Here is a 26,577-nt window from a genome sequence, read left to right as displayed (position 1 = left end):
GGCTGGGCAGGGGTGCACACCTTGCTTTGCAGGGGTCCCACACTTTGGGGTGTACTTTCTCCTGCTCCTGCCTGCCCAGGACTTCCACCTGCTGGGGGACAGAGGTGAGGCATTGGTCGAGGGACGGCTCAGAAAGCTAGGAGTCCCCCATGTGTTCCCCTAGCACTTTGGATCTATTGTGGATTCCTGACATCTTCTAGGAGTTTGTCGGGAGCCTCTGGGCTTGGCAGGCTAGGGACAACAGCCAGGGCACATCCCTGGCGGGGGGGGGGGGGGGGGGGGGGCGGGGGGGGCGGGGCGGTGGGGGGGAGCTGTGAAGGAAGTCAGGTGGGGAGGCCTGCTGTGCCCTTGAGCTCTGGGAAATCAGCAGCAGGTGCCCGGGAACAGCTCTGGACTCCAGGTGCTGATAGGGGACAAGGCAGCATGCCACGCCTCTTTCAGAGAACTTCCCAGGCCCCTGGACACCCAGCAGACATGGAGAGCAGGGGCAGGCCTGGTCGCCAGCAGTCCAGTGTCTCCTGCTCTACTTCCTCCAAGTGCTAAGTGCCACCAGCAATTACCTCCTCCTCTGACAGTCCCCTTGTCTACTTTCTGACTCAGTCTAGGGTCTCTGGCTCTGAGCAGGCTGTTTGCTGCTAAACCAAGATCTCAGCCTGGTCCAGCCAATACCAAGAAGATGAATGAATGAAGGAAGGAATGAAGGAAGGAAGGAATGAGTGAATGAATGAACAAACACATGACTGAGTGCGTGGACTATCTTAGGACACAGCAACAATTGTGCAGGGAATTTGGGGGATGTACTCACTGTCACTGTATTGGGTTGGACACTGTCCCCACCCAGGTGTTGGTGTAAAGCTAAAGCTTCCAATCTGACTGGGAAAAAAATTAGCTACAATGGGCCAGAAGTCGAGGGATGAAGTGGTCCTGGGCTGAGGTGGCCTCATAAACAAAAGACACTTGGGTTAGGTGTGGTGGCACATGCCTGCAGTCTTAGCACTTGGAGAGGTGGAGGCAGGAGGATCAGAAGTTCAAGGTCATCTTTGGCTCCACAGTGAATTCCAGGTCAACCTGGGATATGTTGGGACCTCGTCTCAAAAAACAAAAACAAAACAAAACTAGGGAGCTGGAGAGGTGACTCCGCAGTCAAGAGCACTGAACTCCTCTTGCAGAGGACCCAGGTTCAGTTCCCAGCACCCACGTGGTGACTAACAACCACCTGTAACTCTACTTCCAGGGGATCCAACACCTTTTTCTGGCCTCTACACGCACCAGGCACACACACACACTCACACACACACACACACACACACACACACACACACACTGGGGGAAGGGGGGTAAAATACTCATTTGTACACACTAAATAAAAGTATCAAGAAACAACGGCAAACAAAACAAAAGAAAACAAAATAAACAACAACAAAAAACCCCCCTAGAAAACCACCACTCCCCTACAAAACTCAGAGACCTGGCTAGAGAAGGTTCTGTAAAGACAGAGATGGAACTAAACTGAAGCTGCCATGAGCCCATGAGAGCAGAGCCAGCAGAGGCAAAGCCAGGACCCTCTCTAGAGTCCCCAGAGGTGGACGGCCAGGCCACACCCCCACTTCTTATTGTGCTAGAACACACTCCTGTTGTTCAGGGTGGTCCAGTGTGGTATGACTCTACAGCCCCAGGACACTAATGAGGTCACGGAGGTAAAAGGGGGCACCTTGGGCTCAGAATGAGGGCCATAGCTTGGAGGGCTAGCCAGGATCTACAGGCTGATCCTGCTGTGGGTGATCGGGCTCAGGGCTGATATCCTGGAGCCTTTGCAGGCAGTATACCAGGAGAGGAGCAGGAAGATAGGCAGGGGCTGGGAGGGGACTCTGGGCCCATGGTCCCAAGCCCCTTCACTTCTTTTGGGAGGGGATCAGGAATCAAGCAATGGTCACAGTATGGGTCCTAGGTGCTCTGGGTAACCCTGTATCTCTCATCTGGGGTGGAGGGTAGAACCTCCCTCGTTGGCTAAGATCGTGACAAGGTGAACTGAGGTCCCTGAACAGGCTGACACAGGATAGGAGCACAGAACGCAGCAGAGCCCCAAAGGCTGGAGACAGGAGCTGTTCAGGTACTGTGGGAGCTGCCGTCAAGCCTCTGCAGTCTGACAGGCCACCAAAGGAAAATCCCGTGCAAGACTTGGGGGACCTCTCCTTGCAAAGCCCCCCAGAGCTCTGGCCAAAAGCAGACCCCCTCACCTCCACACAAGGTGAGGAGCCATTCTAAGTCCTCTGAGCCAGAGGACCCCAGATGGGAGTGAAAGGGGTCCCCACAAAGTTGCTTTTAGTAACTCCCCAGATATCACTCCGTGTGCCTTGACTCGAGTCCTGGCTCACAGGGTACCTACCTACTGTGTGCCAGAAGCCATGCTCAGAGCCTTATTACACATTTCATATTTAATCCGACAACAGTCACTCACCCATATCATTGATAAAGAAACTGAGGACCAGAGGTGGTAAGCAAACTGCTTAAGGTCACACAGCAGAGAAGTGGAGTTGATATCTGAGCCAAAAGTCAGCGTGGCTCCACTAAACCCTGGCCAGAGACAAGGAAGGGGATGAAGACAGTAGTGAGCCGTTCTGGGGCAAAAGGAGTCTTCTCTCACTGTTCTGCTCCCAGCCCAGTCAGGAGAACTGTGCAGGCCTAGGATTAGAGGGAAACTGAGGCAGGTAGGTAGTCTTGGCTCCTAAGCAATCTGCAGCTTAGTGGAGGGTGGAAGACAGGGTCCCCAGCTGGCAGCCCCATCTTCCCCGGGTTGCTCACAGACTAGATGAACAGAAGATGTGTGTCCAAGTGACAGCCGGGTCCCTGGTGGCAGACCACAGCGGGTGAAGCACCTGGCAGGATTTCACTGCCAGGTGGAGGGGTGGAGTGGAGAGCCAGCATCCACGGACCTCCCTCAACAGCCTGCCTCACACTCCCTCAATCCATATTTTGCTTTGGGTGGAAATACTTATTTTTGAAGGGGCCAAGAGGAGACCCATTGGGGAACTCAGCTAAAAGAACTGTGACTCTGGCTCTGGGAGCACAGCTGGGGGAGGGGCTTCCCACGCCCGGCTGGTCCGGGATGGGCCTCCGGAAGGGTCCGGTAAGGAATGTCTGGCAGCTGCCGCACCCCCACGGACAGCTGGGAGGCCCGGGGTCCAACTCGGGGGAAGCCACCGCCCACCCCGCGCCGACAGCCCGACACGCATACAGGAAGTGCAGCGGCGCCCCGCTGGGGCCCCCCCACGAAGCTCAAGTGCGCCCCTGCGAAGTAGGGGGCGCAGGGGCCTCCTGCCCCGGGCCGCCCGCCCCCGGGGCGCGATCGCGGGGCTCGAGCCGCCGACACGTTGCACTCACTTCCCTCCCCGCGCGCGGCCCGGCGGCGGGGCGAGCTGCGCGCAAAGTGGCGCGGTGCCGTCTCCGGCCACGCCGCTCCGGGCTGCGCGCCTTACCTGTTCCAGGTGGCGTTGGCGCAGGCCCGGCGCTGCTGCGTGCCCCGCTCGTCCGCGCCCGCCGCGCCCGGCTCCCTCTTGCCCAGGTCACTGAGGCTGGGCGAACTCATGAACTTCAACCTGCGGAGAGTCCTCATGCTCACCCCGGCCCACGCGCGCCCCGCGTCCCCTACGACGATACTCGGCTGCTCGCCGCAAGCCTGGCGACCCCGTGGGGTCCCGCCCCGGCCCCGCGCCTCCGCCCGGGGCCGCGCGCCCAGCGCCGGGCCCTGTGAACCATTGCTTGCGGCGGCGCAGCGTGGAGCGCTCGGAGCGCAAAAGCAGGCCGGGGGCGGGGCCTCCCTCTGGGCGGGGCCACGATGGGCGTGGTCTCGCGTTGGGAGGGCGGGGCTGGCGTCTTGGAGCCCTCAGCGGCCAAAGGGCCAGTTCAGGGGGCGCTCTCAGCCGCCTCCTTCCTTCCCTTAGGAAGCCACCACACAAGAGCCACACAGCAGTCCAACCCCAACTGCCCACCCGGCACCCAACACTATGGTCACATACACACACCATGCACAGGGACCCCTGGTCTCCCATCAACGTCTCCTGAAGTCACTCCCTCGCCAGTCATCCATCCCAGGAGAAAAGGCTGTGCCCACAGAGATCCATCCAGACCCCTTCACGTGGGCACAAGCTCCTCCCACTGCGGATCAAAGCTTTCAGCCGGGTGCCTCAACCATCAGCCCCACCCCACCTGAGTCCAGCACGAACCAGGCTGTCCTAGACCTCTTTCTTAGGGGAGGGGCCAGGGACTAGGGTCTTCTCAGGCAGGGATCCTGGATGATTGACTGGTGAGAGGGGTTGCTGCATTGGGAGTCGAAGGAATGAAGGGCAGTGATACCCCCTGAGTCCTAGGTTCCCCTGTATGGTAGAAGTTAGGGAGTATCCTAAATCCTTGTGCCTGGGCAAGATGATCCTGGGACAGAATGCCACACAGCCTTGGGTCACTGAGAGCAATTTGGATTCTACCTGTTGGGGATATCGTGGCATCCAGGGTAAAATAACCTCTCCAGGGTTTTGCCACTCAAACATGGCAAGCCGGACCTAACCCAGGCCTCCTGAACACACAGTGCCCAACCCCTGACACAGAGCCTTCTTCAGCCGACCTTCTGAGAGTCCCACTAGTTTTGCCTGCCATCTCCAAACACAGGGGACAGGTGTGGCCCCTGGTGACTTGCAGGAGAGCAGAGTCACGGTTCAACTACACTCAGCCAGCATTTCCTAAGCACCCACTGTATACCGGACACCCCCACATGCCTGTCTGAGGAGGCAGTGGTAAACAGACAACTCCTTGTTCACAAGAACTCTCCCGGAGCCTAAGGCCACTCAAGCTACTGAGAAATGACGGCGGCCGGGGAAGGGCTGGGCTCCCCAGCCTCCTTCCCAGTCAATGGCTCCAGGCTGTCTGTCCCTGCCAGTGTGGACTTGGGGGTCAGCGGCAGATGGGCTCACCAGCCTCCGAACAAGGGTGGAGGTGACAACGGCAGGCACCAACTTCCTGATCCATGTCGAGGAACCCAGGTCTGGGAAGAGGAAGCATTCAGGTGGGGGTTGTTGAGGGGGCTTCCATTCCTTCTCATCAAAGCAGGGATGAGACTGCTCGCCCAGAGAGGTGCAAGGTGCTCAACCAACTACGGAGGGAGCGCTGGGCATCCTGGCCGGAAGCTCTGCTCAAGGGAGCAGGAAAAAGCCAGCTTGTGCACTTCCCAGCCATACTGACATGCACAGGACACTGTCACAACTGGACAAGGGGTTCCTGTCTTAATGTAAAAATAAATAAATAAATAAATAAATAAATGAATGAATGAATAAATAAATAACTTGGATGAAAATCCCAAGTGAATCACTGACCCACCAGCCCATGCAGGTGTGCACAGTGGTCACCATGGTTAGGGTAGGTGGATGGGGCAGTCACTGTCCCATAGCACTAGCCTTGAGAGATCTGGACTAGCTGGAGCCTTGGGTGAGTCACTTCTCTAGGGCCTCAGTTTCCTGTGTGGAACATGAAGGCCACGGAATCTTGGCTTCTCCCTGTCCCTCCAGGACATCCAGGCCAGGCGCTGGGGTTTTTCATCCTGTATCAGGAGTGCCCAATCCGCTGCCTGTGAACTCTGTGTGTCGGGATAGCTATGAATGCTGGCCACCATAAAACCACAACTCTAACCCAAAGGCTGGTTCTCAGCACCTGCATCTGGCAGTTCACAACTACCTGTAACTTCAGCTCTAGGAATCTGACACACTCTTCTGGCCTCTGTGGGCACTGCGTGCAAGCACACAAGCCTACACTCAGATACACACATAGACACACAATCAAAATTTTAAATAAAAACAAAAACAAAGGTAGGATACATGTACTAGACCCTCCTCTTGCTCCTACTTGCCCTTCCCCTCCCCAGCCTCAGTCCTTAGCATCTCTAGCCTGGACTACAGACCCCTCCTGATCATTCTCTCCAAGTCACACCTGTGCCCTCACAAACAGTAGCTGGGGCTGGCCATGGCACACACTGCCCTCCTGAGTTTCCACTGTGCCGAAGAGCAAGCGTGAGGCCGCCAATCCTTGAGACGCCTACAAGACCTCCATGCTTCCCTGCTCTCCAGAACATCAAAGCTGAAGGTCAACTCCCCCTTCCGATCGCCTCTGCCCTTGTTTAGACTTAGGGTGGCTTTCTTGACATTTTCTATCAGGGATGGGGGCTGTAACATGCTTATACCCACATTCCCTATGCTTAGCACACAGTAGGTGTGCGAGAGGAACGGATATATTCATCTCATATTTTAGGCCATATTGGTGAAAACCAAGATGCACAGACACGAGGCAGTCATGTCTCCACCACTGATGTAACTGCAGCAGAATCCCAGGCTCTTCAGAGAAGCCTGGCCGTGTACCCAGCACAGATAGGCAGGTCAAGGGGCAGGACTGACTTCTGGTTGCCTGCCTGGCACGAGTGGCTGGCTGGGAACAGGGAGGCAGTCTGGGCTGCTCTGGAAGAGCAGCCAGAGGAAGAGGCTGGTAGGTGAGGGGAGACCACAGTGGGCAGGAGGAGGGAGGGAGAAGTGAGTTGCACGGGCATCCAGTGGAAGGGGCTGGAGTGCAGCCAGGGTCTAAGAAGTGAGATAAATAACATGCAGAATGGGGTCCGCGGTTGTACCAATTAGAAGACGTATCTAGAGCCAACTGTAGGGATGCTCCTCTGTAATCTTGGTAGTTGAAAGGCTGGGACAGGAGAATTGCCTTGAGTTTGCAGCCAGCCTGGGCTCCATAGTGAATTATAGATTCTTAGGAGACAATGTCTCAAAGAAAGGAAAAGAGAAGACATTTCCAGAGAGAGTGAAGAAATGAGCTGTTCCCGCCCCAGCACAGACTTACACCGGCTACACCCACAGCCCAAGGCAGAAGTGTGACAGAGACGCGGGGGGTGCCATGCCGCCGCCGCCGCCAACGCCGCCGGGTGTTGGGGCTGGTAGTAGGCAGCGCGGGTGAGTGTTGCTGGTAGGCAGCAAAGGGCAGAGCTCTCTGGGCCCAGAAATCCAAGGCAGAGTCTGGGAGATCAGGCTGTTCCAGTTCCCCAGGAAAGACAACTGAGGAGTTGGGGGGCAAGTCTAACCCCCAAAAGTGTTCCTGTGGCCTGAAGTGTCAGGAAACCCCAACAAACCCCTATGAAACCAACTTCGATAGGTCGAAGGGACAGAGAACCCCTGTTTGGCAGAATTCCTAGACAGCTCTTGATACAGCTATCACCCCTGTAAGCAGGTACAGGGACTTTGTGTGCCCTGCTGGACCCTCCAGGCACCAATGGGGACCTGTGGGTTTGGTACCTGGATCAAGGATTGAGCAGCTGTCTTAGGAATGGCCTTGCAGAGAGTCACTTGTGTCTAAGGCTCTTGGTTAAGGACACAGGAGGATAAGTGAACCCATTCACATATCCCCTAAGCAGCCAGTGTCTCAGAACCATGGCCTCCTCCCACGGGACCCCAGCGCCAACCTCTACCTGCCCAGCAAAGAACAGGAACCTGAGACAGGATCCTGGCCACCAAGTGAGACACCAAGAGCATCAGGGCTATCCTGCTGGGAGTGAGCCCTAAGTGAGCAGCCAGGATTGGGGTCCATCTAACCTTGCTGCTGGATCAGCTGACCTCTAGGGACTCGGGGAACCCATTTGGAAGATGGGTAGTTTCTCAGAATTTGAGGGTCAAGAAAGAGAAACTGAAGCCCTTAGGGGCCCCACACTCCCCACAGTCCTCTCCCATTCATGGGGTATGAAGGTACTGAGGGGCTGGCCCAGATGGTTCACATGCAGGGCACGGTACTCTCCAACCCTGACCACCGACCTCTAGTCTACCAGGACAAGACCACAATGTAGTTTCACTTGCCCATGACAATTAAAGGGGACAGAGAACTTATCTGAAGGAACCAGTTGAAGAGGGGTCCCTGCTAGGGGTGGGAAGGACAAGAGACAGGGCAGAGAGGCGGGACTTGAACACCCTGGCCCATCTGGTCCTCCCAAGGCTGCTCACCCTGGAGGTCAGGGGATCCCATGTCATAAAAGAGAAACGGAGGCTCCGGAAGGCTGGGGCCCATTCACAAAATCAGGGTGGCCAAGCGGCAGGGCTGAAGCTGGAGCCTGGCCTGGTGAGCAGGAAACAGCCCCAACTCAGTCATTGTCACCTACCTCCGCCATAAGCACGCTCACTAGGCTCTCCTCTCAAGAGTCACCCACTCCAGAGGGGGCACTTTTGCCCCATTGGCAAGGCCTGGCAGTTGCCCAAAGCTGACTGGTACCATGCCTCTAACAGCCTGTGGCAAAACTGGCTCCTAACCCTGGGGTCCCAGATACCCAGGAGAGGACCAGTAGATAGCTAAGAAGCGTGCCTGGCTCTGCCTCTCTGGCCTGTGCCCCTGGGTCATGTCTCATCCCTTCCTTGATATGCAGAAGGTGGTGAAGCTGGGCAATCACAAGGTCGCAGGGTCACACCAGGAGCTTGGCAACTGCTCCTATTACAGAGGAACAGTGAGGAGGGGCGTTGAGCCAGGGCTGCAGAAGCCCAGTGAAGCTATCACCACCACAGGGTAAGACTAAGTTAGGATCTTAGAGGCTCTTCTCCCTGCATCCCAAAGCCAGCCGACCAGTCAGCAGGCAGTGCCATCTGCCTCCTCACTCATGTCTCCTCGATCCTACCCTCCCCTCAGGTCTTCCTGACATGGGACAAGCTCACCTGGCTGGTCCTGATCCTCTGTCCTAAATACTTCTTCCCTCCTATGCTTCTGGCTGCTGTGGGTTTCTGACCAGCAGAGATCCCTTGTATCTGACACCCTCACCGTATCCATGTGATCCCAAGAGACTCTCCCTTCAAGCCTCAGTGAAGGTCTGGGACATCAGTTTCCAAAGGTTCTTTGGGTAGGGTGGTTTAGAACCCTGGTTCTGATCCCTCACTCAGTGCCCCGGGGGGAAGTGAGGTTCCCCTGGAGCTGAATCTTGGAGTGGCAGAGAGTTAGCTTTGACTCCCTTAGGGAGATCTGCTCCAGCCCTGCCGACGCAACCTTAACATTGAACATGGCTGTCCTGCTTCATGTGGGTGCCTGACTATGGTGCTTGTCTCCACTCAGTGGGCGGACGAAGGCCCACATGCCAGCAGCAGGGACCTGCAGGTTGCCGGCTTGCCTTCCTGCTCTGGGCTGTCCTTGAGGCACCTTCTTGCCAGTAGCTTTTTCGTAGAAGAATTCTTGGAAAGAATGAATGTGACTTAGGAATCAGCTCCTGCTGGCACTACCGGAGAAGAGCCCAGACACAGTTAGTACGCAGGCGTGGTAGGAGATCTGAATGGAGAAAGTTCCTTCTCTCTCTCTGGCTGTCTGAACCTTGCACCCAGCTCTGCCAGGTAGGAAGAGCTGCTCCTTGTCAAGATCCAACGTGGGCGATAGGAACAGGGAGAACCAACCCTTGGCCCCTGTCCCTCACTTCCTGGTTGAAGTACAAAGAGCCAGCCCAGGGTTGTCTGGATACCACCAGGGCCTCCCAGGAGGAGGGTGCTGTTCCCCAGGGTGGTGTTCCCCCAAGCCACCCATTCCTGGCCTTCCACACTCAAAAAATTATTATCTGTGAAAAGCTCTTCTGATTAGAGAGCCCCGAGCTGGGGGAGGAGTCATGTCACATGGTGGGGAGAGGCGGAGACAAACCCAGCAGTCAAAACTTGGGTCCTTCAAAATCTCCGTGAAGGAGAAAATCCCTGGAGGGTAGGATCCCCAGCGGATCTGGGCACCAACGTCAGGAAAAGCAGTGACATTTACCAGGTACCTGCCACACCCAGCCCGGGCCACTGAAGCCCAGCTGAGGTCCCAAACCCTGAGGTCAACACAGAGTCACAGACTGGTGAGAACCAGAGCTCAGACTGATGCTGGAGTTCCTGTTGCCTGTTCTGTCCCCAGCTCCCCTAACGTCAGGCAGCAAGACCAGAACCCACCCGAGGATGGCAGGACCCACCACTGCTGCCCTGGCAATGTGGCTGGGGCTCTAGGGGCCCTGGCTCTCTGCTGCCCCCCAGAGCTTCTATAGGGACCAACAGCCTCCTGCTGGCTCAGGACTCCACTGCCACCTGCTTGGATCCCTGGCCCTGTCCAGACCCGCCCCTGCCCTGCCTACCTAATCCTTAGATCAGGTCCTGTGCCTTCGGAGAAAACTCCAAATTCCAAAGCCTGGCATTCTGGACCCTAGGCAGGCAGGGCCCAGCATGCATTCTTTGGGTCCTGTTTCCTCTCTTGAGACCTCCATTCCCTGTTCCCTCCACTCTTGCCAGGGCTTCAGAATCCTGCCTGCTTCCCACCTAACATTGTCCGACTCTGCCCTACAAAACAATTGAAGCACACACATAATTAAGCAGCCCTGATCAAGGTGCAGTCTCTTTGGCCCCACCTCTCATTGGCTATGTTTTTTTTGAGAACGTAATTATAAATGTCAGGGAGGGGTCCTTGCCACAGGCACCCGAGAACCACTTTTGCTAAAAAGCACACAGGCCCTCTCCGTCTAACAAGGCCACTGAAGGCAGAATGAGAGCACAGCATCCCTTGTTTCGTTTTGTCTGTCTCCTCCATTTTACTTCTGTGCAGAGACATGTCAGTCACTCAAGGATTGTCTATGAGCCGTTCCTCTACCCTTAGCATCTTGCTTCAAGGCTAAAAGCACAACTTCCAAGGCAGATATGGCCAACTTTTACAATGTCCTATTCCAGACCTTGAAAGGTACTCAAAGGTCTCCAATAGCTGCCCAAAATCTGCAGTCACCTTGGATCCCAACAACAACATTGAGAGACAACCATCTTTATGGCAAGGTACAGAAACACCCCCAAGCAATGGCGAACCGCAGAGCTTCCAGGGACAGGACACTTCCCAAAGGAGGGCCTCTTCTAGAGTGGCCAGGCCACATTGCTGGTCCAGGAGTGACTGTCTTACGGGAATCTGATCATTTCCCATACAGCAGAAATAACTTGGGGCCACCTTGCCGAACAGAACCTAGTCAGGGATCACCCAGGCTACACCATGACCAGGACTGCTCAATTATGTGTTTAAATCATTTTGCAGGGGAGCTAGAGAGATGGCTCAGCAGTTACGAGCACTCTTTGCTCTTGTAGAAGACAGTTCAAGTCCCAGCACCCACATGGTGGGGACTCATAACTGCCTGTAACTCTAGGGGATCTGACACCCTCTACTGGCCTCTGAGAGCACCTGCATACAATGCTCATATACACACAACGAAAAATAAGATAAAATCTTTAAAAATGAAGTATGATCTCACAGTGTAGCCCAGGCTAGGCTGGAACTCACTATGTAGCCTTGGCTAGCAGGATTCAAATTCTTAGTGCTTCTCTTGCCTCAGGTGATACCACATGTATGGGCCACGAGGCCTGATTCTTAATCCTATGATTCCATGCTTCCTGTTCTGCCTAGTCCAGCTGGGCCTCATTGAAGAGTCCTGGGATTCTGAGGAGAAAAGGACCCAGCCTGGGACCAGTATGGATGAGCCTTGCCCTTAGCTCATCAGAGCACTTTTTTGTTTTGTTTGCTTGTTTTTTGAGACTGCGTTTCTTTGTGTAGCCTTGGCTGTCCTGGAACTTGCTCTGTAGACCAGGCTGTCCTGGAACTCACAGAGATCCACCTGCTTCTGCCTCTCAAGGGCTGGAATTAAAGGCGTGCACCACCACCGCCCGGCTTTCAGAACACTTCTTAACATAAACATTTTTTATTACATGTATTTATTCACTGTGTGTGTGCACACTTCTACGTCTTGGCATACATGGAGAAGTCAGAGGGCAGTTTGCGAGAGCCCATTCTCTCTTTCCACCATGTGGGTTCCAGGAATCGAACTCAGGTCAACACCTTTACCCTCAGAATCACTTTGTTGGCCCCACACCTTTAATTTTTATGGAATGGGGGCCGTCACAGATTTGAGAATTGCAAAGAAATGCATTGTAATTTGACCTTGACACCATTGTCGCAGCTAGCCTGCCCACTTCGGCCACCTCTGGCTCCAGTTTGCCCAACTGCCAGGCTCCATTCTGGCAGAGGCCCTCTGACTCCACGACCTAATTCAGTCCTCCCCCGCCTTGGCTTTTTGAGGATCTTGGGCTGTGTGCCCCTGGGGCTGCGGCTCCCGTGTGCTGAGATGGGAAGTAAATGGCCAGGGTCCACTCTATGCTCACTGCAGAGCAGGGATTCCTTCACGGTAGGTCCCTTCTCCTCTGGACTCCACTGCCACATGGCTCTCATCTCTTCTCTCGGTCACTGGTCACACAGCCTTCTTCCCTCTCCACTTCCCTCTCCACCGGATATGCTCTGCTCCCTGTCCCCAGCACCACCTCTTCCTGCTCCTCTGAGAAAATGGTCTGGAAAAGTTCCTATGCCCAGGACCCATAGTGCTCCCTCTGAGAGTGGAGTGACTATAGTGCTCCTTCTGAAGGTGGAGCCCCCATGGTGTTCCTTCTGAAGGTGGAGCCCCTACAGTACTTCCTCTGAGGGTGGAGTCCCCATGGTGCTCACTCTGGGGGTGGAACCCCCATAGTGCTCATTCTGAGGGTGGAGACCCCATGGTGCTCACTCTGGGGGTGGAACCCCCATAGTGCTCATTCTGAGGGTGGAGCCCCCATGGTGCTCACTCTGAGGGTGAAGTCCCCATGGTGCTCACTCCGGGGGTGGAGTTCCATGGTGCTCATCTGGGGGTGGAGGCCAATGGTGCTCATCTGGGGGTGGAGCCCCTACAGTACTTCCTCTGAGGGTGGAGCCCCCATGGTGATCACTCTGGGGGTGGAGTCCCCATAGTGCTCACTCTGAGTGCAGAACCCCTACAGTACTTCCTCTGAGGGTGGAGCTCCATGATGCTCACTCTGGGGATGGAGGAGCCCTCACAGTGATCACTCTGCAGTTGGCACCCCATGGTGCTCAGCGATGCCCAGTCCTCATTTCCCCCCACTTGGAGTGCCTCTCTCTGAGGTACACTCACTTGGGTATATCTGCCACCGTCCAGATGCTGTGGGGTTGCCACAGCAACCCTGGAATGCCACTCCCTTCCCCCTACTGGAGCACTGAGGAGGGATGAGTCAACAGGTCAACAGGAGGAGCCAGGCTCCAGCTTAGAGGGTAGGCTCTCCATGAGCAATAGTCCTCAGCGGGGCTCCTATGCTGCACAGTGCTAGCCAGGTAATTCTGAGGCCCAGAGCTGCCAAGTGAAAAAAAGGCATACCACCACCTGGGCCAGACGGGGCTGCTCAGTAGCCACAGCAAGGTGGCTGCACTGACCTCTGCCCTGACCCACTCTTCACAGTGTAAGTGTCTGTGGTGGTGGGAAGGGCGGGGGGGTGGGGGGGGGGGTGGGGGGGTGTTACACACCTTGCACTAGGCTGCCACCTACTGGCCAACCACCTGCTATAGCCATTACACCTGACTGCACCGCTCAGTGAGTTCCCAAGCAGCCCAGGGGTCCTCCCCTCCAGGCTCCATTGCTGAAGCAGGCTAGCTAATCCGACCCTCACCTCCCCAGAGCTGAGCAGTGTCGGCTAGTCTCTTCACAAAGGAAAGAGCATCCCACACCTCCTGTGCCTATCTATGTTCTGCAAAGCACAGGGCTCCTGGGAGCCTGACTGGAGGGGAGCTGGCCCTCGGCTGTGCAGTAGACATCTGGAAGTGACAGGCACAAGTCCCTTATGTGGATGCTGGGAGAAATGCCCAGTTCTGCGGATGGAGCTGTGGCTCCAGGAATTCATCTGCAGGGCCACCTTGGCCAGCCACTAGGCTCTGTCAGACTATCAGCACCCCCACCCCCACCCCCATCAGATTGCTTGGTGGTTAGCCTCCTCCATCAGACTGTCTGCCCAGCTTCTCCCATCGGGCTGTGTCTGGCGAGCCTAAGCTCACACACTGGCTTACCAGCCTCTGCTGCCAGACTGTGGTCAGCCATCCCATCAGGCTGTGTCCCTGAATGTCCTTGTGGCCACTGAATTCAGGGTTGGTCACAGGACTTTGAATACATCCAAAGTCACTGAAGGAACTCCAGGATGTTTTTCAAAAACAGAAGATGGAAGAGAAAGTAACCACTAGAGAAAGCTTTGCTCCCACCAGGGCACTTCCTCGTCATACTTTTCAACACCAGGCTGTCTGTCAGATGTGGCAACCACCGCTGGGAGTGTGACAGCCCCGGCCTGCCCATCCCCTGCCTGCTCTTTAGAGTGGACAACACTGGGCCGGCCCACTGGATTTGAGGCAAGATTATCTTCTGCCCCAGGCCCCACCTGTCTCCCAGGCCCAGATGCCCTGATTCTCACCCCATCACCATCAGCTTCCACCACCCTCGAGAACTAGGCAAACAGAGGCCATGGGCTGGGGCCTGCATAGACAGGCAGGGGTTCATTCTGCTCCGCGATGATGCCTTCACTGGACATCCGCCACTCGCATTCCCTGTCTCCGCCTAAGAGACACTCCAGAAAACCCACAAGGAACTACTAGGGCCAGGAGCTTTCACACAGAGCCCTGAGAAGGCATGGGAGTGCTGTAGCAATCACCTCTCAGAGCCAGGAGAAGGACCCCACGGCTGGCATGGGAAGGCACTGGGGCACATAACTGGGCAAGGGAGGTGGACAGCCAGGAGGGCCCCCTGAAGCAGGACGGCTTCCTGGAGGAGCTTGAAGAAACAGTGTCCTTCTGGAGGAGAGCAGCAAGAAGAACGTCAGCAGAGGAAGGCCTTCAAAGGGCAGCTGAGCAGGCGGGAACGGGGGTAGCAGGCACCACAGGCAGCCAGGGGCATGATGGCCCGGCCAGAACTGGGGCGTGGCACTGGCTCGGCAGCCCACAGGGTCCCCACTAGCGGCTGGTGTGGCCAGCTCCCTGTCCCACCCCCAAATGCCCTGGAGCAGCTCCAGGGACCACAGACTTTCCCTGGGGAACTTGACAACCTCAGAGACACTTCCATCCAGCCCAACAAGTACTATCCTCAAGCCTCTGGTTTACTGCCTGGCAAGCCTACCTCAGGCTGTGCCAGGGCCTTTCTGGAAAGTGGAGCCTTTCCAAAGGCCTACTGAGGCCCATCCGGCCTCAGGGATATGGGGACAGGAAGGAGATCCAGATGTAACCTCAAGTCACAGATCCAAGAGTGAGCCCCAGAGAGGCGGAGCAACCCATCCAAGGTCACACAGCACAGCGTGCACATACGATACAAGCTAGATGGCTGGCCCGGATGGGCAGACTTGTTTTATGAATGGGTGAACAGAAGACTCGGCAGCCTGGGTGCGCTCGCACTCCGTGAAGCAGAGGGAAGGCACCATCTGCCACTGTTTCTCTGCTGCTGCTGATCCCAAAGTAAAGTCCTAGTACTGTCACATCAGGATGGACACAGGAAGTGGTCCTTATCGGAGTCCGGCTCCTCAGAGACAGACTCTGGGTCAGACAGACAAAGGCCAAGTCTCCTCTAACCACCAGGTCCTGAGAGACCCACCCCATCCGACCTCCACACAGCCTCAGTGTCCCCATGCTAAAGAGACAAAGGACCTACCTTGCTCAGGTGCCAGAGGCTGCAGGGCGGTTGAGGGAAGGGGTACCCGTGGCCTGTCTGCCTGTGACCTTGGCTGAGGCCTGCACAGTCCAGAGAGGTCTGAAGATGGCTGGGTCAGCGTTTTCACTGTGCTGGGTGCCCTGGTCGTGGGGCTACCCAATGGCTTACATATTATGAGGAATCCACGTGGCCACAGGACAGCGAGCAGGCGGGCCGGGCAGAGGGCTCCTGGGCTGTGACTCAGCGGAACTCGGGGAGGCTGCAGCCAGCTTCGGTGGGAGCTGCCCATGGCGGTCTGTGCAGGGAAAGGCAACTGCTTGCCTGCTTCCTGATAAATATTTTATCATGCTTATGGAGCAGGTCCCAGGCGGGTGCCTGTAGCCTTGGAGCCCATGGTACACCCCTTCCTGTCCAGGCCTGAAGTGACGAGAGAGGCGGGTGCCAGGAGATGCAACTGGATGGCTCCTTTCATTTCTGACCCGAGATGACTTCTGGGCATCTCAGTTCAGCTCATACACAACCCCACAACGCCTATACCCAACTCAATGCTAGGTACTGTATATACTCAACTTTATGCTAGGCTTAGCCACGCCCCTCGCATAAAGCCCCTTCTTCACTCTACTAGAATGCCAGCCAGACTCTGCCCTTCCATCCTGCTGGATGCTAGCCACCTCCTTCAGGAAGCCTTCCTGGATGTCTCTTTCTGTCATGCAATCCTGGGAAGGCCTATCTTGCTGCCTGGCTCTCCAGTGGAGTTAATGTTCCCCGATGAAGGGGCACAAGATGAGGTTGTGTGAATGCAGTGTCTCCTGGAACTTTGTCCATACGGAGGTTCATTCTAGCTGGGAAGCCACAGAACATCATGTCAGAATGTAAGACCTGGCCCCCTCTTGCAAGGACCAACCATTTTAGTAGGGAGAAAGGCTACAACAACAGTAACTCAGGCTCTGGCAACCACAGCGATGGCAGCCACCATGTCATCCTTTGCAGCTTGCCAGACACCTTCCATTGCATCCCACCAAAGGCTCACTCCTTCCAGGGCCACTGGGATACAGTGTTCCGGGTCTCATTTGACGGAACCTAAGGTGCAGAGGACTGTCACATTTCTGTGCCCCGGGGACCCCACAGAGGTGTATCTGCAGAAGAGGATGTTGCACAGTGCAGGGTGTTGCACTGCTAAGAACTCAGGCATGGTAGGAACTTTCTAGAAACAGTGAAGAAGTCAGAGTGACACCATATGAAAAAGCAGAACATATGTTCATGTGCTGCCTGGTGACATATTTGGGCTGGGTACTATAGACACAACCCCACTCCAGAATCTATTGAAAAAAAAAAGAGAAAAATGAAAAACAGAGGTGTGGTGGTGCTCACCCATAATCCCAGCACATGTGAGTCTGAGGCAGGAGGTTTGCTGAGACGTTGAGGTCAGTTTGGGCTATATAGTGAGTTCCCGGCCAGCCTGGGTTACATGGTTTGGGCTATTTTGAAGCCCAAACCCAAACTCTCAGAATAATGGTCTGAGGGTGTGGGCGCAGTGAGCCTGGAGTCTCCTTCTAGGCCTTGTGCAGTTGGACTGGTCATGGCTGACACAGGACTGGCCCACCTGAGGGTCTCTGAGCACATCATATTTACCCTCCTCATTGGCTGTTCTCTCCTTTGTCTCAGGCCTGGCTGAAGAGGGACAGGATACAGCTTTGAATAATATAAGTGGGGGAGTCGCCCCTCTCTACAGGAGCCTTCTGGCCTCTCCCATGAAGCAGGATCAAGCTATGCTCTATCTTTGCCTGGCACAATTGAGACTATGCACCAGGGGCTGTGACTGCCACTATCCAAGTCCTAGACTAACAGTCAGAGGGGAGGGAGGGAGCTCCCTTACATCTGGAATAATCAAGCAGGAGCCATGTCTCCCCACCAAGAAGTAGCCATGATGGATGGCTTTTGGTTCATCTGAGTCAGACTCAGTCTTACAGCTGTGTGACCCAGTACCTGGATACTGACCTCTCTGCCTCTCCTTCATCTGCACAGTGGGGTTACCATAGTACAACCTTACAGTTGCAGAGGGCAACACGGAGGCAGGTCTGGGTGCCTGTGATTTGCCTTTCTAGAGCATTCCTAAGGCCAAGAATGGTTATGCTGGCTCTCAGCACTGCAGGCTACCCCATCACACTCTCGGCCGCCACACAGGGTAGAAAGCTTGTTTTATAGATGAGAAAACTGTAGCACAGAAATTAACTCCTCAGACTCAAAGAGGGTGTCCAGAATGGAACCAGGCCTAGAACTCAGGTCTAGAGCTGAGGGGGCTGTTTTCTAGGCTGGGTGTTCTCCTGTGTCTTTCTCCTGGACTGTTCCCTGGGTGCAGGTTCATTCATTTTGCTTGACAAAATGCTCTTACAATTTAATGACTGCCTCCAGCCAATCCAGCAAGCAAACTTTGAGAACCTTTTTAGAAAAATGCATGCGACTCATGTTGGGATCCAAGGCGCCCACATGGTGGCCCCTGATGGTGAGGCTTCGTGTCCTTGTCTTTAAGCATACCAATATGGCACGTGTCAAGTGGCTGGCTACAGAGATCCGGGTTTAAGCCCTGGCCCTTCCTCCTGCTGGCCCTAGGCCTCAGTCTGCCCATCTGCTAACTGGGCAGAGCCACAATAACCTCCTGGGCTGCTGGGAGAGTAGACAGAAGCCAGGGAAGCTCCCATGGGACCCAGCACAGAGCAGATGATCAAGATACAGGGACACCTGTTCATTTCAGGGTGAGCCAAGCTCTAGGAAAGAACCAAACAGAGCAATCCCTCCGCATGCCTGCTGGACAATCTTCTAAAAAGGGGCTTCCCCCACATGTCCCACTATGTAGTTGGAGAGTTTCATCTCTGTGAGTCACCATTCATCTTTTAAAAGATGAGTGACAGACAGTCTCTCGGACTCCCTTGCAACTATAGGGTATGGGTAAGTTACTCTGTATCTGGACACACCAACTCCACTTTGAATTAGAAACTAGTGATATAAAGAACTGAGGACTTTGATGACATCCAGCATGGCTGCAGGTGGCAGCAGCCACAGTCCAGGGTACAGAGACAGGTTCTGGTATCTGGACAAGTCCTAGACTAACAATCATAGGGAAGTGAGCTCCCTCACAGCTAGAATAATCAAGCTGGAGCTCCATGTCTCTCCACCAAGAAGCAGCCATAATGGATGACTTCCAGTTCATCTGAGTCAGACCTAGTCTTACAGCTGTGTCCAGCTGATAGGTCCTGGATAGGGACTGTCCCCTCCCCACAGGCACAGAGGTCAGTAGGTTCAAGGCAGTAAAGCTCCCCTCCTCTGGGGTGTTTACAGATGACACATAGCTGCTGAAGGTTCCTTGGACTCTGTACTACATGGATACCTATTCCTTTCTCACGTATGTCCTTTCTGTCACCTCAGCCCACAACGACACTATGACCTGGGCTTGGATGGCTTCCCTAGAGTCTACAGTACCACAAGTATTGTAAGCGTCAGTACAACAGAGCCCCCTCCTACCTCACCAGCAGAGAATACTCCTGGCTGGGGAAACCCTTCAATTCTCATGATGACACGTAAGGCATGTGGTGGCCATTCTCATTCGATAGACAAAGCAGGAGGCAGCCAGAGGCTGGGAAATCTGCCAAGGCCACAGGGCTAGTGAAGGTGTGCAGATTAGATCCTGACAGCCGGGCCAGAGCCTCCACTTGGTGCAAAAACCGTCTATTCCAGCTCTCACTCTGCAGAGGAGAGCACCACAGCTCACAGGGATCAGGCAGTTTCCTGGGGCAGGTGATTTCCTCCCCCTTCCCCCTTTCTGAGACAAGGTCAGGGTCTCTAGCTCAGGCTGGTCTCAAACTCACTACAGAGCTGGATGACCTTAGAGTTCTGATCATTGTGCCCCCTGCTGCCCCCCAGTGCTGGGATAACAGGTATACACCATCATGCCTAACTTCTGTGGTATGGGGGGGTGGGGGTGGGCATTGAATCCAGGGCCTTGTGGATGCTAGGCAAGCACTCTACTAATTGAGCTACAGCCCCAGCCAAGATGCTGTCCCTTAAAAAAGTCCCGCATCCAGATCCAGTTTTGAGACACGAATAGGAATGTGGTGAAGAGAGAAAAGCATTACACTGTCATTAAGGGGTCACCTCCTCATTCCAGGCAAACTTCGATTTCCCATCTTCTGCCCCTGAATGGGGAGTGACTGGCCCCGGGGGCCACCCTGAGCTTCTGGGCAGGACTCCCAAGCCCTGCTGTATAACCCCAGGGGACCATCGTCACCCTCATCTGAGCCTCCAGCTCTGTATCCACATGTCATGTGTACCTGGCTCCCCCTATGAGGTCTCTGTCCCATCCCCCATCCCTCCAGCCACCTGCAGGCTAGGGGAAGGTCTCTGAGAACGGATCACTTTCCTGATGGGGGTCTCATGGGTATTCTGGGAGAACAGGGGAGCACTCAAGGTGGGGCTGGGTGGGGAGCTGCCGAGGTGGCTCTACTGTCTGTCACCCCTCAGGCTTGCTCACAGGAGCTGGCATCACACCGAGTGCCTGCTCTGCCTCCCCAGGCATTTCCGCCCAGCCAGCCCTAGCCTTTCAAGCCATCCATTAGAAACAAAAGCCATTTGCCAACCAGCATCTGCACAAACACTTTCCCTGCTGCCGAGGAAATACAACTGTCCCCAGCACCCTCCATGAACACAGTTATCCTGAAAACAAGCACCACCCACCCTGTGGTTGGCACCTCCACGTTCTGTGCACATCATTGGATCCTCCCGGGGTACCCCGTGAGGGTAGAGATACTGACTCCTTGTTTTCAGACGGAGACACTGAGGACCAGAGAAGCAAAGTGACTTGCCCAGAGCCACACACTCACTCAGCATTGGGCCTGAGAGTTTGCTCAGGCTCATCTGGCTTCCTAGAAACCTGTGTCCCACAGTTCAGTCAAGAGCTGTGGATACCAGAACCGGCAGTGGGAGCGCTCAGAAGGTCATAACCTCTGACCAGGGGACTCAGGCTCACAGAGGGCAGTGGCTGGCTCCAGGACACAGCTGAGCCTTGGCCACTAACAGGAACCCTTCTTGAGACTGAGCCACGGTCCGCCAGCCTTCTCTCAGTGAGGCTCACACCTCAATGTGCACTTGGACAGGTCTGAGGGACTGGGTGGTCAATGCAGATTCCTAGGGCCCCAGCAACCTCCTAGGATAGCCCAAGAGCTTGCATTCTATGAATCAAACATCCTCAAAGGGATGGCCAGAGACCTGACTAGAAGAGCCTAGGTGGCCTATCCTAGGAGGGCCCCAGGGAGATGCTGGCCTCTCTGAATGCAGTCCAGGGCATAGGCCCAGGCCTTTGGGATCCTGGACACAGAGGCAGGTGCAGCCACGCTCTCAGCCAAGTACATCCCTAATCACTTCACTTCGATATCATGCTACAGCCTCTACAGTCCCTCACAATGTCACTCCTACCCATGCCTGACAGGGATATGAAAGCTCAGGGGGCAGGATGGAGTCGGCCTCCTGGGGCCTGCAGGCCAGGGACCCTCCCACAACCCTGTGCTTCTTTTTCACCCTGGCTCTGGCAAGGAAAATCTTGGAAAAAGCATTAGGCCCTGCTCATATGGGATGGCATGTAGGAATCATGTGATTTAGTCACTGGCTCAGACCCTGGCCAGGCTGATCTGCCAGGTGTCCCTACCTGCTGTCAATGGCCAGGGAGGGTGACAGACCCCTAAGTGCTTCCACCCTGGGGCCTCTGCCTGTGTGGGATCATCCGCTGCCCTCATCCAGCTCCCTGCCAGGAGGTGGCTGGAGGCCCAGGCCAGAGGCCAGAGGGTGTGGGGGGGACACAGCCTGAGCCAGGAACAGCTTGGAAACAAGGGTCCCCCTCCCTCGACCATCTTTGTTTGCTCTATTAAGGGGGGCAATGGAGAGGGAGAGGCAGGCTGCGATAGGGAGGAGGCACGCTCGGATGGAGGGAGGGTGACAGGACGGCTAGGCGGCTGGACAGAGGACTGGACGACCCCAACGGGACCCACCCACACAGACGGAGAGAAACTCAGATACCGAGAGAAAGGGGCGGGGCGGGGGGGGGCCTCTGAGAGACGAACCAGGAAGGTCCCGGGAGGTTGACGGGGAGGCTGTAGTCCTCCAGGGGCCGCTTCTGCCTAGAGGTCGCCCCCACCCCGATCCCACCTTCGGGCGCTCGGCGGGACTCTCGCGCACACGCACACATGCACTCGGCGGCGCCGCCCGGGCCTCGCCTTCTGCGACCGCGCGCGCGTGCCGCCCCCTCCCCCCGACCCGGGACCCTCCCTCCCTCCCGCCCGGCCTCGAGAACCGACCGCCGCTCACCTGGGTCCCCGCGCCGCCGCCGCCGCCGCAGCCGCCACCACCGCGCAGAGCCCCGGACAGGCTGGGGGGGGGGGGGGGGAAGGACTGCAGAGACCACGCCCACCAGAGACCACGCCCGCCGATCCCGCGCCCCTGAAAGGCCCCGCCCAGCCCGCGGAGGCTCTGTCTCCGGCGAGAAGAATTGGGGCGCTTAAGGGGCTGCGGACACGCCCATCATCCGGGCAGCGCGGGCTCCTCCCTGTATACCACTGCGTGCATTGCGCAAGCTGTGTGTTCCATCCTCCCAATAGGGGGCTCCCCGGGTCACCCTTGGCCAGAACCCCCTAGAATCCATCCCTTGGTGGTCCTTAAATGCCCACCGAGAGCTCGTAGCTGTGAGAAAAAAAAAACCCAAAAAACTGACAGACTCAGTCCTTGTCCTGAGTCACAGGGATATTTGCAAATATCCCGGCTAAGGTTCTCAAAGCTTGTAGCGATCTGGGCGACATCAGTATCCTCTTGATTAGAAGAAGAATTCTAGTTTTTCCTGGTGGGCTACGGCTCTGTGCCATTCCCATTTTGCAGCTCAAGAATTGTTCTTGTGGGAATACCCAACTCTCCACACCATTCCATGTCTAACACGCTACACCCAAGCCTCACCCTCTTGTCTCAGTTTCTTTTTTTCTTCACCTCCACTTTGCCTTTGTAGGAAGTGAAGAGGTTACTCCAGGACCAGGAATTTCCAGGGCAGCAAGCCTATTCAGGGTTCAGGCTTTCCAGAGCAAGACTCAGTGCAGATGGTCTCTGGTTATTGTATTTTCATGTGGAGAAATGGTTGAAAATTCTAGAATGCAGTTGTGCCCATCTGTGTCTATACACACACACACACACACACACACACACACACACACACACACACACACACACACGCCTTTCCCCTCCCATCATTTGCTCCTTTGGAGTGAAACCACCCAGCCCCAGACGTAGTGTTCACTGGTACGGGTGAGGTACCAGCTCTCTTGGTGGCCACACCGCAGGAGGGGGTGACCCAGCCAAACCCTCAGTGCACTCAGGGGTCCACACAGTCCACACAGGAGTGAGGGAGGCAAGAGGAAGGATCGACCTGGCAGAGGGCAGGCTGGAGCAAAACCGGGGGTGTAAGTGTTTATGAGGCATCTAGCCTGAGTAGACTGTGAAGGGGTTCTGAGGTGGGGCTGAGGTCCCCAAGGTGTTAGAGGGACATGGGGGAAAAAGGTTATGGTGGTGCTGGACTTTAAGGCCATCCAATAGCTCTCTGGGTGTGAGACCACACACGTTCACCACTTCTTTTTCAAATTAAACTTACTTTTTACTTTACTTATATAGCCCTGGCTTGCCTGGAACTCACTAGCAGCCCAGGCCAGAAACTCACAGAGATCTGCCTGCCTTTGCCTCCAAAATGCTGGGATTAAAGGCATGTGCCACCATGCCTGGCTCAAATTAAATTTTTTTTTTTTTGGTTTTTCGAGACAGGGTTTCTTTGTGTAGCTTTGCGCCTTTCCTGGAACTCGCTTTGGAGACCAGGCTGGCCTCGAACTCACAGAGATCCGCCTGGCTCTGCCTCCCGAGTGCTGGGATTAAAGGCATGCGCCACCACCGCCCGGCTCAAATTAAATTTTATTTTGAGAATATTGTAGATACAACATGAAGTTATAAGACATAATACAGGGGCCTAGAGAGATGGCTCTGCAGATAAGAGCACTGGCTGCTCTTGCAGAGGACCTAGGCTCAGTCGCTAGCACCCACATGGTAGATCACAACTGCCTGTAACTTCAGTTCTCCAGAGCATCTGATGCCCTCTTCTGACCTCCACTGGTACCACACACACACACACACACATACACACACACACACACACACACACACACACACACACACACACGGTGCACACATATACACGCAGGCAAAGCAGTCATACACATAAACAAATAAAAACAAACAATTATTAAAAAAAAAGAATATAGGGCTGCCATCATGGTTCAGCAGTGAAGGCACTTGCCACTGTGCTTGATGTCCTGAGTTTGAGCCCCCAAACTCACACAGTGGAAGAAGAGAACCAACTCCCAAAAGTTATTTATTTATTTATTTTTCCGAGAGAGTCTGTTTCTCTGTGTAACTGCTTTGGCTGTCCTGGAACTCGATTTGTAGAGCAGGCTGGCCTTGAACTCACAGACCTCTGCCTGCCTCTGTTTCCAGGGTGCTGGGAGTAAAGGTGTGCGCCACCACCTCCTGGCTGCAAGTTATCTTTTGACCTCCACGTGAGCATCCTGGCACATCCCCCACTCCTAATAAATAGAGAAACTGGGCATAGTGGTGCACACCAGCCCTTGCAGCACTTGGGAAGTAGAGGCAGAAGGATTCGGAGTTAGAGGTCATCTTTGGCTACAGACCAAGTTCAAGGCTAGCTGGGCTACACAAGACACTTAAAAAAAAAATAAAGAAAAAGACAAGACGGACTACAGAGAGCTCTCTTGGATCCATTTTCCCCGCTGGTCACACAGACAAAAAAAAAAATACCATTAAGATAGAAGACATTTGGGGGCTGGAGAGATGGCTCAGTGGTTAAGAGTGCTGACTGCTCTCCCAGAGGTCCTGAGTTCAATTCCCAGCAACTACATGGTGTCTCACAACCATCTTTTTTTTTTTTTTTTTAAAGATTTATTTATTTGTTATGTATACAGAAGAGGGCACCAGATCTCATTACAGATGGTTGTGAGCCACCATGTGGTTGCTGGGAATTGATCTCAGGACCTCTGGAAGAGCTATCGGTGCTCTTAACCTCTGAGCCATCTCTCCAGCCCACAACCATCTATAATAAGATCTGGTGCCCTCTTTTGGCCTGCAGGGACACATGCAGGAAGAACACTGCATAGATAATAAATTAAAAAAAAAAAAAAGATAGAGGACATTTGGTCACCATAAGGACACCTGTGTTGTCGTACGTCCTTGTCTCCTTCCTTGTTCTCCATTTCTACAACTTGTCATCTCAGAGATAATGCACGTTGGGCCAGGGAGACAGCTCTCAAGCGCTTGTCCCACAAGCTCGATGACGTGAGTTCCATCCCCAGCGATGGCATCTGTAATCCCAGCACTCACACGGACAACAGTGAGTTCACAGACCAGATAGCCTGGGGAGTCCTGCAGTCTAGAGGCAGAAACCAGAGAGACTGGGCTTTGAAATAAGGTGGAAGGAGAGACTCAACTTCCCACAAGGTTGCCCTCCACACCTGGGCTGTCACGGCGCCAGCATGCCCTCCTCCACTACGGTGGAAATAAAAATGTAAAAGAAAACGTCCTGTCCAACGCTTATGAGGTTATTTTTGGAGTCAACAGCCTTCTTTGTGTTCCTTCAATCGGGGTTCAGGTGTCCTAAGCCCGTCTCTTGTCTTGATTTTGGAGTTGTCTTCCAAGGGATGGGCACGCACCGTGTGTTTAGCCGATCCCTTGCTAAAGGACAGCTGGATTGTTTCTAGTTTGGGGAAAGCGCAAAACAAAGCTGCTATAAACACTCGTATATAGGTTTTCATGTGAACATATGTTTTCATTTGTCTGGGAAAGTGCCCAGGAGTGTGATGGCTGGGTTATGTGGTATGTGTATGCTTAGGGTGTAAGGAGACGCCTGTGTTCCAGGGTGGTTTTGCCAATTCCATCCCCATCCACCATGAAAGACAGTGCTTCTCCCCCAACCCCCCCTCCCCCCGCCAGCATTTCATGTTGACACTGTATTTTACTTTTGTTATTCTGTTCTATTCTACTCTGTTTGTTTATTGTTTTTGTTTGTTTGTTTGTTTTGAGACAGAATCTCACTATCTAGTCCCGACTGGCCAGGAACTTGCTACGTATACCAGGCTGGCCTCAAACTTACAGAAATCCTCCTGCCTCTGTCTTTCAAGTGCGGGAATTACGGGCCTGGGCGTGGCTGTGTGTTTGTTTATTGAGACTGTCGTCTTCTGTGTTTCAGGCTGGACTCAGCTCATAACATAGCTGAGGCTGACCTTGGTCTTCCAACTCTGCTGACTCCATCTCCCCATCGCTGGGGTTGGGAGTGGACCACCACGCCAGGTTTAAGCTCCGCTGTGGATAAGACCCAGGCAGGCCTTGTATGCACAAGCATGCGCTCTACCCACCGAGCCGCATCACAGCCCCCCACGTCCGCTCTGTTTCTCACTTTACTCTTCATCTAAGTGGCACATGGTTTAGGTGCTGCAGCCAGATTAGGGGTCCATCCACTCTGATCCCCAGGCTTTGACCCTTGCAAGAGGCCAGCTGCACCTGTTGATCACGCCAGTTGATTTTCTTCTGTTCATTGGCTGGTTGAGGACTGGAGGAGGCTTTGAGTTGGCTCATTACCTATGTGTGAAGGAAGTATATTGTGAATCTGTGTGTGTGTGTGGGGGGGTGCGGGGGAGGATTACTACAAATCCCCACTGGCCTGGAACTCTCCACGTGCATCATGCTGGCCTCAAATGTACAGCAATCCGCCTGCCTCTGCCTCCTGAGCATTGTGTGGTGTATCTGAAATGAAGCGCAAAACTTCCTTCTCCCTATTTCCTCCACAGCCTCTGGGGGCCTCCTAATACTTCATTTGGTCAGTGGGGTCTTTGGTCCTCCTGAAGGTGGGTGAAGCCTCTGGACTGACAGCTCTGTGTGCTGAGGTCAGGGAGACA

General features: G+C 54.7%; 1 protein-coding gene across 7 annotated transcripts in view; it reads right to left on the bottom strand.

Moving 5' to 3' along the window:
• Prr5 (proline rich 5) overlaps nt 1–21,986 on the bottom strand; it is a 41,162-nt gene extending 19,176 nt beyond the window's left edge. The window contains exons 1-2 of one of the 7 annotated variants that reach the window (XM_052748532.1): nt 21,893–21,986; nt 3,477–3,596 (exon numbers count right to left, since the gene is read on the bottom strand). In XM_052748532.1, coding sequence (XP_052604492.1) covers nt 3,477–3,586 — 110 coding nt within the window. In that variant the 5' untranslated portion in view covers nt 3,587–3,596; nt 21,893–21,986. Of the gene's footprint in view, nt 1–20; nt 92–2,458; nt 2,575–3,476; nt 5,249–15,541; nt 16,894–21,892 lie in introns of those variants that run through there. The other 6 variants (XM_052748528.1, XM_052748530.1, XM_052748529.1 and 3 more) reach the window with 6 other exon arrangements.
• Nucleotides 21,987–26,577: the final 4,591 nt, after the last annotated feature.

Source organism: Peromyscus californicus, unplaced genomic scaffold, assembly GCF_007827085.1.
Source record: "Peromyscus californicus insignis strain IS unplaced genomic scaffold, ASM782708v3 Scaffold_20__1_contigs__length_68692818, whole genome shotgun sequence".
Lineage (NCBI taxonomy): Eukaryota > Metazoa > Chordata > Mammalia > Rodentia > Cricetidae > Peromyscus > Peromyscus californicus.
The sequence above is the reverse complement of the archived record's forward strand: the minus strand, read 5'-3'. Positions and strand labels throughout refer to the sequence as shown.